Source organism: Hippoglossus stenolepis, chromosome 1, assembly GCF_022539355.2.
Source record: "Hippoglossus stenolepis isolate QCI-W04-F060 chromosome 1, HSTE1.2, whole genome shotgun sequence".
Taxonomy (NCBI): Eukaryota; Metazoa; Chordata; class Actinopteri; order Pleuronectiformes; family Pleuronectidae; genus Hippoglossus; species Hippoglossus stenolepis.
In genome coordinates this window covers 11,978,986-11,991,859 of record NC_061483.1, presented here as the reverse complement: position 1 = coordinate 11,991,859, position 12,874 = coordinate 11,978,986, and the positions used below count along the sequence as shown (strand labels likewise).

At 41.2% G+C, this 12,874-nt stretch overlaps 1 protein-coding gene across 6 annotated transcripts in view; it reads left to right on the top strand.

The window, feature by feature from the left end:
• The window catches only part of mybpc3 (myosin binding protein C3), a 28,632-nt gene that overhangs the window by 11,564 nt on the left and 4,194 nt on the right, over window positions 1-12,874 (top strand). For 5 of the 6 annotated variants that reach the window (XM_035155739.2, XM_035155738.2, XM_035155737.2 and 2 more), the window contains 16 exons: window positions 433-596; window positions 686-818; window positions 993-995; window positions 1,083-1,207; window positions 1,309-1,414; window positions 2,581-2,747; window positions 4,695-4,860; window positions 4,941-5,047; window positions 5,161-5,190; window positions 5,282-5,421; window positions 6,755-6,914; window positions 7,439-7,543; window positions 7,630-7,818; window positions 11,593-11,727; window positions 12,193-12,360; window positions 12,635-12,723. In XM_035155739.2, the coding sequence (XP_035011630.1) occupies window positions 433-596; window positions 686-818; window positions 993-995; window positions 1,083-1,207; window positions 1,309-1,414; window positions 2,581-2,747; window positions 4,695-4,860; window positions 4,941-5,047; window positions 5,161-5,190; window positions 5,282-5,421; window positions 6,755-6,914; window positions 7,439-7,543; window positions 7,630-7,818; window positions 11,593-11,727; window positions 12,193-12,360; window positions 12,635-12,723 (1,987 nt within the window). Of the gene's footprint in view, window positions 1-432; window positions 597-685; window positions 819-992; window positions 996-1,082; window positions 1,208-1,308; window positions 1,415-2,580; window positions 2,748-4,694; window positions 4,861-4,940; window positions 5,048-5,160; window positions 5,191-5,281; window positions 5,422-5,770; window positions 5,843-6,754; window positions 6,915-7,438; window positions 7,544-7,629; window positions 7,819-11,592; window positions 11,728-12,192; window positions 12,361-12,634; window positions 12,724-12,874 lie in introns of all 6 variants that reach the window. The other variant, XM_047339784.1, reaches the window with a different exon arrangement.

The following is a 12,874-nucleotide window of genomic DNA, read 5'->3' as shown; positions in this document are numbered from 1 at the left end:
GGAGGTAAGAAGTTTGAGTAAGGCCTTAAAACAATGAACATATAATATGTTCTTAAACCAGTGAAGATGGTTAAGGTTAGAGATCATTCATAATATATAAACATATAGACAGTATCTTGTTCATGATCACACTTACTGCAGGAAATTATGATTTTGTATAAAAACACTTTATTACTTGTACTTATGCATAAGTGTAGTCATATATTATCAACTTACTGACCATATGTTTGATATAAATCAATAAACAATCTAGGAAATTCACTAATTCTTCTTTTGCTTGTTACTTTGATAGTAAATTATCTGTAAATAATCAAATTAATCAGTATTTATCTTTGTTATTACCAAAATGTTACTGTTAGCATATGTCTATAAGTCTATATTCATGATGTAACACACTATGGTTTCGTCTTGACTGTTTTTCCCGTGGATCAGAGCCGTGCAGGTGCACACGGAGCCCGACTTGGACGTGTGGGATATTCTCAGCCACGCTCCTGCCTCAGAATTTGAGAAGATTGCTTTTCAGTACGGCATCACCGACCTGAGGGGCATGCTGAAGCGACTGAAGAAGATGAAGAAGGAAGAGAAGAAAAGTGAAGGTAGGACTTTTTAATGAGCCGCTCTTGATCTAACAATATGTAGGGGACAAAAACACTGACTGATTATCATATCGTACGTATGAACTCAGCTTTCCTGAAAAAGTTGGATCCTGCCTACCAAGTGAAAAAGGGGCACAAAATAAAACTTGCAGTGGAGGTCGCCAATTCGGATGTTGAGGTGAAATGGCTGAAGAACGGGCAGGAAATCCATCCGACTGGAAGGTTTGAATCCACCTCATCTCCAATAAACGTGCTGCGCCTGTACATTGTTGTGAATTCAACAAAGACCAGAAATTCTCAAGTTGAATTGTTAAAGTTTCTCACTTTCTCTGTCTTGTGTCTTTTTCATTCATATTTCATAAAATTCCCGACCGTGTTGTTCCGTGACTTCTCCAGCAAGTAAGTGTCAATGAAACAAGAACAAAAGTTTCCTGAAAAACAATATGTTGTATGATAAGTGTTTGAAAATCCTCTTGCTCTGTTCAGGTACATATTTGAGAGCGTTGGCAACATGCGCTACCTCACCGTCAACCACTGCTCGTTGGCGGATGATGCTGCGTATTGCTGTGTGGTGGGGGAGGAGAAGTGCACCACCGAGCTCTTTGTTAAAGGTGATCAAAGGTTTAGAGAAATCCAGAAGAATATGAATTTGCAGGATTAAGAGTTTCACGGAAGTTTTTTCTTTTTTTTCATTCTTATCTGTTCTCTGCAGAGCCTCCAATCCTGATCGTGAAGACTCTGGAGGATCAGATGGTCATGAATGGTGAGCGGGTGGAGTTGGAGTGTGAAGTCTCAGAGGAAGGAGCCAATGTTAAATGGTTAGTTCTTCTTCTTCACGCTCATAAATCCACCGTCTGTTAGTAGCTGAATAATATGCTGAATGGTAATATTCAGCATAAACTCAGAAGATTGTGCTTTTTCTGCGCGCGTTCATGCAGTAATCATACAGGTCTCTACTGCAGGAGTATCATTCCTTTCCGATGCCCCATGGGATAACCCTAACCCATCAACTGGAGATACCCTCTACACACTGAGTTTGGTGAAAATCCATTGATATACTGTTGAGTTTACACAGAGGGGAACACAACAGGATACTGTATAGAAACAGGAACCTGTGATTTGATTAGCTACTAATCAAATTTTGACAAAAGAAATCATTGGCAATTGTTGGATAAAAGCTTTTATCAGGTGTCATTAAATCAAATGTAATCACAGTTGTTTGAGTTTCTCTTTCAGTTTAAAGCAGATTTTCTTTCACTCTCACTCCCAGTGTTTATTGCTCAGACACCCAGCAGATGGCATTTGAGTTTGACATGTGTTTAAAGCGCTGCCTCTGTGATAGACTGCAGTCGTCCTGCAAGCTGTAAATTATCACCTCAATGAAAAGGTCACGTCAGGATTTTAGTATGTTCCATGTGACCTTTATCTGGAGGAGAAAGTTGTGCGATGGCTTCTATTTGAGTCTAAAATCATTTTTATGGAATTGAGGCCAAAGATCAATGAACAGAAGCATAAAAAAAAATCACATTGACGAAGCTAAGAAATTCACTCAGACTTAAAGATTTATGAGGAACGAGGAACTGTCAGAATACAAAGTCGACAAAGATCTGTGCACAAATTTGTGTTCTCACCTTTGCAAACTTTTTCTACTATTGGACTTTTCAGGGTTCAAATTAAGTCACTAGCCTGTGCAGCAAAGGTGACAATTGGCAGCAGTCCAAGGTCAAAATAATAGGTCAAAGGTCACGCTTGTTTTCACGGCTTTTAACAACTTCACACTATCTTCATGCAGGAAAATTGTCGTCACATGAACTTAATGAGAACATGTGGTGAAGTGGTCATATGTGGGAAGAAGATCATAATGTGAGATGTGCTTGAAAGCTCCAAAAATAAGCCTTTTTAAATTTGGAGTCACTTTACCATGTGATGTTTTTAACCAGCTCTTGAGTTTGACTATGATGCTTTTAAACACTATTGATTTTAGGGAGAAAGACGGCGTGGAACTGACAAGAGACGAGTCCTTCAAGTATCGCTTCAAGAAAGACGGCTGCAAACACATTCTGATCATTAACGAGGCCACCAAGGAAGACTGCGGCCACTACAAGGTTAAAACAAACGGCGATGAGTCGATGGCTGAACTCCTGGTGCAGGGTGAGTCTCAGTCATGCTGTGTGCTGAGTACAGCGCGAGCCTCTTTTGTCAGTGATGAATGCTCCCAGCGCACATTCTCATACCACACCGACGGTCACGTGGCCTCGACACTCTTGGCATGCCGTCTATTCTTAGGATGTAGTGGCTCTTGTCGTTGCCCGCGTCACTCTGCCAAGGTTACTGCAGTGATGTGTGCATGCCAGCTAAAGTTAGAAGACTTGGACCATATTTCACCTGAAGGGCACAGGTCTGCTGGAGCGACCTGGATTCTCTCTTTGGTCTTTGTTACCAAAGAGGTTGTGTTTTCGCCCCCGTCCCTTTGTTTGTTAACTGGTTTTTACTTTGTTTGTTTGTTTGTAAAGCAAAATTAAACAAGGATTACGTAAAAAACAACCAAACAGATTTCTACGAAACTTGGTGGAAGGATGTGGTATATGTCAGGGACGTTTTTAAGGAGACTGTTGGGCCTTGGTGGAAGTCTCCGATCAACTTAGGGCCTTTACTTCCTTGTTTTTGTTTTCCCTGTTGTTTTGTTGTTTTGTTGATTTTTGTTTCTTTGTCACAATTAAATCACTGCTTTATCACCATGTGCAATTTAAAGCAAAATAAAACCTGGAATTTCTTTATAACAAAACAAAAAATACCAGACATTCTTATAAATTCTACACTTTCATGATGCAAACTCATCTTTTATTTGCCTCAAAAATCTTTCAAATATTTGACGTATGTGAAAAAGCAAGTTGTGGTTTTAAAGGTTTGTTTTATTAGTATACGGTAGATTTTCCTCTTGTAACACGTCACAACGATCTGCTGATGACAGATGTGCACTGGGCCCCTCAGAAAAGTCAGATTTTTAGATATTTATTAGATTTTTATATTTTGATGATCTTCAATGTGTCTAAAAAATGGGATATTTTGCAGGTGGAGATTTAAGGTGGATGCACATGTTTATATGTCTTGATTTTAATCCACAGGTGATCTAAAAATGAAGGATGGTGACGGTTCAAATTCATCAGTACAAGGACGTAGGCAAAATATAAACTAGATAGTTTTATCCTCTTTTTTTCTACCCCCCCAGTAACCATTTCATCTCAGTACCATCAGCTCACAGAGCAGAAGAACTCATTATGTACCAAAACCACTTCCATGACATGGCAGCCATCAGTGTTTGATTATAATTGGACATTTTTTGTGGTTAGAAGCTCTAATTTAGTCCTGGTTGTATATTGGATATATATACTGCTGTGTTTGTATATATACAGTATATATTCACTTGTTTGTGTGATGTACAGGTGTGTGTCCCCACAGAGGTTGTTGTGTTCAGATTCAAACCAAAACTTTGCTCTCAGTCCTGTTAAGCTTGTCTGGCCTGTTAATTGAAGGCAGAGCCTGCCAAGAACTACTAGCTGCCAACGTGCAGCAGGGATCAACACCTCAGTCCGCAGCAGAACTCCCATTATGATGCCATTCCCACCTTATTCAGCCTCCATGGCAGCAAGCCTACGTGAAACTCGTGTGACCTTTACAAGGAGCTCAGTGTGAGCTGTCTCAGCCAGAAAACAATTTCTTGGAGATAACTTTAATAACTCCCATGTACAATATTTCTCGTGATGTACAGTAATAACCCTCAGGCTTGTGCATCTGGTCTTCATATCCACCCACTTTATTTTCTATCGTAAATCCAATCAGCCAACCCCCTCGTGTCTGTTGCTATGATACAACACACAAAGGCTTCAAAAGATAATGAACACCTCACACTTGAATACATCATTACCATAATATCCTTGTGTACAACTTCTGCATCTATTTTCTTTCATCACATTATCCTCACGCATCTTCATATGATTGAATCTCATTCCGTCATCTCATAAAGCGACACCCCCTCCTGAAGTCTGACGGCCTCAGACGTTTCCACTTCCTGAGCCTGTTGTTTTTCTGACTGTGCAGAGAAAGAGCTGGAGGTCTACCAGAGCATCGCCGACCTCACGGTGAAGGCCAAGGATGAGGCGGTTTTCAAGTGTGAAGTGTCGGATGAGAACGTGAAGGGAACCTGGTTTAAGAACGGTATAGAGGTCAAGCCTGACGCCAGAATAAATATCACACATATTGGCAGGTGAGGACAATTTTGTACACGTCAAATGTGCTGCGTACATCCCAAGACGCCATTAAATAAACGTCTGAAAAACTTTTTAGGATCCACAAACTGACCATTGACGAGGTCAAACCAGAGGATGAGGGGGACTACACTTTTGTGCCAGACGGCTACGCGTTCAACCTTTCTGCCAAACTCAATTTCTTGGGTAATATTTGTACTTTTCATACTTAACGGTACAAAGTCAGTATCAATAGTAAAGCCTCACAATCCAAATTTTACTAAAAAGTTCTCACTTTTTTCTTTTTCTTGTGCTCCTAGAGGTGAAGATCGATTTCGTGCCGCGCCAAGGTACCACAACTTTAACCTCTATAAGCGTTCAGATTAAACCAGTTGAAACGCAAGAGCTTGTTCTTATTCACCATGTCTGCCCCTTTCTAAGATCCTCCCAAGATCCACCTGGACTGTATGGGTCGTACCACTGATTCAACCATTGTGGTGGTGGCTGGAAACAAGCTGCGTCTGGACGTCCCCATCACTGGAGACCCGGCACCCACAGTGATCTGGACCAAAGGAGAGAAGGTAAAACAGGCAGATAGTCTCGTGTTGTTGATCCGACATGTGCCGTCTGTCCAGAATTCGGTAGGTAAGGTGGGAAATTTCTGAATGAGCAACGCCTCATTCAAAAATACAGCTTTACTAATGCTGAAATAATTCAGACAAATGCTGGCAAAAATGTAAACAAATGCAAAAGAGACCAAATACAAAGCTGCTTTATGGACCATCTATGCTTAGTTTTGTAGATAATGCTCCTAACAGCTCAATTCAATGATGCCTACTTGCTTACTGATCTTACAGATGAGGAGAACGAGAGGTTTCAGGGCCTCTCGCTTCTCTTTGGCTTTTACCGCTTTGCTCTGCTCAAACGTAGGCTAGTTCTGTAAAACCTGATGGAGGAGAGAAAGGACGGTCGGCAACCTCTTGGACCGTGAAGGATGGTGAAGTAAGTGTGCATGTGTACATGCCTGTGTGTATGGATCTTGTCTTGCTTGCATTGCAGTCGGGTGTGTCAGCTTTTTACCACGTGTGCCCTTACAGACACAAATAATGAAATAGGCTCACCTAGAGTCTAGCCAACCTTGTGTAAACTTGTTATTGTTTCACCACTTGAGTTTTGAAATTGAAAGATAATGCATGCAGCCGCCATCAAAATACGAAATAATTGTTGTTACTACCATTTGATTTACAACCCTGGAGAAACACGGGCTGCAGCAGCAACAGCAAAGACAAAGAGATGAAAAGTAGTTTCTCTGGTGCAAAAAAATCCTGCATGCGTGTTACCCAGCATGTCAGTGAGGTAAGAGCATGTCTCAAATCTTCCTTCAGACATAAAGCAAAGGAAACTGGGCAGTAAGTATTTTCTATGGTAATTTTATAAAAAGAAATAATAAACTAACCCTAACTTTTTGAGTACAGAACCATATCCAGAAGTCAAACAGACTAACTTTACTGTTAGAATGTCACTTGGCTGTCATTTGGACAGTAGAGAAAAGGTCTGTTATTTTCCACAGTGTGAAAGTGTTTTTTTACTGTCAGAGTCAGTAACAGATTGAGTGGACCTTGAGTTAAGGTTTCTCTTTGGACAAACTACTGTAGGTAAGTTTTGGGGACATCTGGAGTCGGTTGTTCAAATCAACATGTGTTGTTGGCTTTGAAAAGCATGATTTACCCAAATGCTTTGAGAAACTTACCTATTGCAAAGTGTTATGTTTATCATGTCTCCAAACGTGGCATGTCGTTAACTTGCCTCAACCACATCTACTGTACCACCATCACAGGATCCGGATGGAGAGTCGCCAGTAGATTCTCTGCTCAGGCACAATCCAGTAACTCTGCTCTGGTTCCCGTTGTGTAGATCCTCACAGAGGGAGACAGCAGGGTCCATGTTGATACCACCAAGGGCCACTGTGTCTTCACCATCGAGGGGGCTGAGAGGCAGGACGAGGGCATCTACTCTGTTGTGGTCCGAAACCCTGCAGGGGAGGACACTGCAGATATCAACGTGAAAGTTGTTGGTAAGAAACAACTCCACCTGTAATTAATGAGAAGGGTTGGTTTTAATTGAACTAGACATAAGCCCTAACACTGTCACTGTTACCAACATAGACTGTATATAAAGATGGAATACTGACACATGTAAATTGTCCTTGGGTGTCTTAAAAGGCGCTATATAAATTCAAGTTATTGTTATTATTTTTATTATTAAACCATTTTTCAGATAAATGTATTCGATGTGGACTTTTTAGTTTGTCCATGTGCCATCCACTAACATGGAGGAAGCAGGTTTATAACCTATACTACAGCCGGCCACTAGGAGGCCATCAAGATGATTTGGCTTCACTTTTGAGGGACCATCATGTCTTCCATCTTTATTTACAGTCTATAGTTTACACACACACAAAGAAGGAATCTAGTTCATAAACTCATGACATATAATCATGAAGCTAAAAAATATTGAATGTCAAATGGTTTTCATTTCTTAAAAAAGCTCTGTAACTCGTTCTGTCCAATCATCATATGAGGAATGTTTTCCCTCCAGATGTTCCAGATCCTCCCCAGGCTCCCAGAATCCTCAGCGTGGGGGAGGACTCGTGTGTCGTCCAGTGGGATCCCCCTTCTTTTGACGGCGGACAGCCAATCATTGGTAAAGAAAACATAGTGAAATCATTCTGTTATTCCTCAGGTTTGTTATTCCAAACAAGTTCATGACGATTCCATTTCATCTCTCAGGCTACGTGCTGGAGAGAAAGAAGACGAAGGGCTACAGGTGGATGAGGCTGAACTTTGACCCGTTCTCTGAAACCACCTATGAAGCCAAGAGGATGATTGAAGGAGTGCCGTATGAGATGCGAGTGTATGCCGTCAACAGCATCGGCATGTCTCGTCACAGTCAGGCCTCACAGCCCTTTGTGCCAGTCGGTGAGTTTTGTTCCACATGTTGTCAATGATTTCACACATTTGCTCGATTTTCAGTGCACATTCAGTGATAAGAGATTATTAAACATTAGTGTATTGTTGAAATTATGAGATCATACATTAATTACTTTCCTAAATTGAAAAAAGAAAAAATCTGTATTGTACACTTGATTGTTGGATCGTCTGCATGAGCGATGGTAGACCTGGTGACAAAGTGTATGTGTGTGACGTTTCACCGCTCTGGGGTTGTTCCGTCTCTGGTTTGGTCAGTCTAAGGTTTCTCTGGGGTCATGGGGCCTGGTTAACTTGTGGTCATGACATGAGTTATGTTTGCTGTATATTTGTTGTAATACAAGATGTGTGTCTGTGTCACAAAAATATAGGTTGCACATACGTTGCATGATCCACAGGTCATTCCTGAGTAATATCGGTCATGAGGGTTGTGTGTCTGTGTTACATCATCGATGGGGACAGACTTCAAATTTGGTACAAACATTCTTTTGGCCACAAAGAGGAAGTGATAAGGTTTGGTCAAAGGTCAAGGTTGCTGTGACCTAACAAATCCTTTTTTTCACCACATGAACATTTTAACTTAAGAATACCTGGAAAATGTGCCACACATCAGGCCCCAGTAAATATACAATAATACCTCGATAAGCTGACATTTGGCCGTTATAATAAGACCGAACATACAAATGAGAACAGAGTTGAATTGGATTGCCCTGTCTCTTCATTTGAATTGAATAGCAAACTTCTTGGAGATATGTGCCATGATCCAGAGGTCTGGAACCAGGCTCGTACCAATATACTCTGTGTAACAGTATCCTACAAGGCAGGGGCTCAGCTTCGGATTATCCCTTTGTCTATCACTGATTTCTAACAACCATATCATCCTCCACTTGTTGATTTAAGAGAGAACATCATTGTATCCAGATGGCCAATTGCTTGTAAGACAAGACAGCTGATTAGGAAACTATCCGTGGCATCCCTCTCCATAAATAATGGCTTGGAAGCGCTTGTCTCTGCTGGGATCAGCTGCTTAACACAGTGGGGTTCATGCTTCTGTGGGGGCTGCTGTAGAAAAATTGTATTGGCTACAGAAGAGAACAAAAGAGAGGGAGAGTGAATGATAGCATAGGTTAGAGGAAGGCATTTGTCAGAAGAGGAGGACACATACAACCACCAGCTTGAATCAGCAGCAGGACTGCTTTACATGAGGAGAGAATGACAAAGCCTAAGCTTCCAAAGACAGCTGAGAAGAAACCAGTGGAGGCAGAAGTCAGGAAGTCTGAGACAGAGGCCCATACACCTCCTGAGGTTGATCAGGAACCAGAAGCCCCTGCAGAGGCAGCACAACGATTGGGAGAGGGAGCTCCACCTCTGTCAGAGGAGACCCCTGTGGAGCCTGAACCAGAGCTAGAGCTGCAACCTGTCCACAGTAGGCAAGACTCACTTTGAGATGTTGGTTTATTGTGTAGATTTCAGAAATAGAAATGAGAATTGATTGTGTTTAATTGTGGGTTTGTAAATATGGTACAAAGCTTTTGAAATCGGACCAGCTGCTGCCGGCCGGCATCAACCCAGGACTTGCGCTAGTTTCATTTGAGACTTCTCATCAAGCGAGACGTGTCATGTTGCCAGACTCTTAGAAAAGACCCAGAAGAACAATTTGAGCCCTTAATTGATAAAACGTTTCGTAGACTGTCGCAGTTGCCCCATAAGATTACATTGTAGCCACCCCTGGACTTGAGAATGAGTTTTTGTGAATACCATTCATTTAAACACCCACATTTATAAACACAGGGCCCAAGTTGCAAAATACCAGAATTCCCCTTTCAGCGTGATTTGGTAATCCCGTGGCTGATGTCGCAAGTTTCTTGTTTTCTTGTTTTTGCAAAGTGATTCACCTCTGCACTTTACACTTGTAGTCCAGGCGACCATTTTTAAACACTCCCTGCTGTGGCGACTGTCCTCACACATGGAAACCCTTGACCTCTGACAGGTGCTCCCATCATATGCTTGCACTGTGTCGTTGCAGTGCCCTTGTCCTGTGCTATGACATCCTGGCCTTATTTACAACAACGCCACAACTAATATTCAGCACCTTTCACTCAGTCATCTTGTCAAAATGTTGTTGAAACAAGGTGGACTAAATATTACCTCGGTAATATATCTTTGTTGTCTTGGGAGGATTCTTCACTTGTATATTCACAGTGAGTAGTAGTGTGTATTATACAGGGACCACTGGGTTCTCAGCTGTTAAAACATAAATGTATCAAGCTGCTTGCTGGTTGAGGTTGCTGCTCCACACGTGCTTTAACCGTTCCATAATCTATCAGTATTCTATTTTACATTTACTCTGCTCTTATATAATTCAACCTGACCTCTACAGCTTGTAAATGAGACCACAGGTCCAAAAATCCCAAGGCTGAAAGTCTGTTATTATAATATTGAATCTTTCACTTCTTTTTTATTTAGCTGCATAGAGCTTGTGTTCTATAAGCAATGCGTGGGACGTGGCTGATGAACCAAAGTCTTTTAAAGTGAACTTTAATCGTGTCATTTTATCCCTGGGGGACGTCGGCTCAGCAGGTCGGTCAGACGGCTCATCTTTCCCTGGGTGATAAAAGATACCACATACAGGCTTAGAGGCTAATCAACTGTAAGCCTGTGTGGCTTTCATTACTGATGACACAAATATCTAATAACGAAATTCATGTGGGACCATCATAATCAAGTCTGTTTTTTAAATTGAGGACTAGCATTAACATAGTAAATAAATAGCATAAACATATTATACAATGGAGACATTTTTAAGTAGGCTCTCATTCATTTAGTGTTTGTGTTTGACTTGCTTACTTTTGTTGTCTGATTAAAGGGACATTGTACATTTAGGGGCGGAACGGTGGTACTTTGGTTAGCACTGTTGCCTCTCAGCAAGAAGGTTCCCCGTTTGAATCCCTCAACCAGGGTCCTTCTGTGTGGAGTATGCGGTTGCTTGTCTCTGTATGTTGGTCCTGTGATACGACTATCGTCCAATGTCAGCTGGGATTGTCTGCAGCGTCCTGCCTGACCCACAAAGTGGTATAGATAATGGAGGGATGTACTTTGAGGGTTTTCATGATCTCAAAACATTATTTCTGCTACATATGGAGCTTGAAATGCTGCTTGTACAAGGGCGGATGGATGTTTGTCTTATGACGCATGTGTGTGTATTTTTATGGTTGCAGCGTAGGACAAGAGCCCAAGACAAATATTTTTATTTGTGGGACAATAAAGTTTATCTTGAATCTTGAATGCACTTAAAGCTGAGCAAAAACTGAAAGGCATTAATAACAGATAAGTCACTGATAAGTTACAATCTCCTAAACCATAAGAATTATTTGCATATGGTGTTTGAAACCTGTTCTTCAGGTACAGTAACTGCGTTGCTGATGCCACTGAAAGCATCACAGACTCAAATTACATGTCAGTAAATCTGCAAGCAACTTTATTTAAAGACCGTGTGTTGTCTTTCCATACACTCCACCCTCTTCTTTTGAGATTGGTTCATGAATTCATTGTATGTTTGAAATGAAACCATCAAGCGAACGACAAATGTTAAGTTGTAATTGGTGATGTTGATAGAAAATACGCCTTGTTTTCCATTACAAAGCTTAGTGAAGGTTCTTGTTCCTTTAATTTGTGAATTCCTGATCAGGTTCATCTATTTTATCAGTAATCAATCCTGAGATGATTGCACTAATGCACTAAAAGCTAATCTTTCTGCCTTCTCAGCCCCCACGAGTGAGCCCATCGGACTGTGTGTCGACGACATCAGTGACACTTCCATCTCGCTGAAGTGGCGCCCGCCTGAGAGGATCGGCTCGGCTGAACTCGAGGGTTATGGGATTGAGTACTGCAAGGAGGGCAGTAAGTGCTAGAGCCAACCCCTGCTATTGATAAGAAAGTATTTTATCTACAGGTTATATCACCTAAGTTCCGGTTTAGCAAACAGTTACACACTGATGTGCAGCAATGGATCTCTCTTCCAAACAGCCAGAAAAATCCATTATTGTTTGAATTGATAATGATTTGTGATGTTTTATTGTCACTTAACGTGAATAGAAGGAAAGAACGAACAAAGCGAACAAAAAGTGTACGAAAGCAAAAGCCTAACAACAACAGTGCAATCTTTGAAGAAATGTAGTTTTTCATGATTCTTTTAACATGTTAGTTTAGATCATTAGACATCATTTGTTTCAGTTACCAACCTTTACCATAGCGATAAACATCTAATTACAACATAGAGGCTCAATTGAACTTCTATTTGTACCTCTAATGTTTGGTCCATAGTAACATTTGCCTTCGAGTGAACCATGTGTGTTGTGCTCACAGCTGATGAGTGGATACCAGCCATGGAGGGTCTGACTGACCGGACATCACTGGTCGTCAGGGGTCTCACCACCGGGGACAGGCTGCAGTTCCGTGTTCGAGCCTTCAACATGGCGGGACCCAGCGGTGCCTCCACCCTGGCTCAACCCATCACCATCAGGGAGATAATGCGTGAGTAGATGTGGATTCATGCTGCTTGACAACTGTTGTTTTAGGGTTGAATTCAACATTACAGCTGTTAGATATTCTATGTATCTCTCATGTTCATTTGTATGTTGGAGTAATGATAAAACAATAGACAGAATTTAACACATATGACACACAAGCATCACATAGTCAAACCTGTATTTAAAGGAATCCTGAACTTCTCTCACTTCATCCATCTTCGTTTGTTTGACTCTTTTCCAGTTCAAGACTTTGTGTTTTCTGTTTTCTACTTCCACAGAGCGCCCAAAAATTTGGCTTCCCAGAAATCTCCGCCAGACTCTCATCAAGATAGTTGGAGACACAGTCAACATTATGATTCCATTCCAGGTGGAGTAAACATTACAAATAATAAAATAAAATAAAAATTCAAACTGGCATTGTACTGCAGTGTTACGGTAGAAATACTCAGCCATGACACTGACTGGTTACCTTGTTCAAAATATCTATTTGGTCATATAAAAGACACAAGGGGGACATG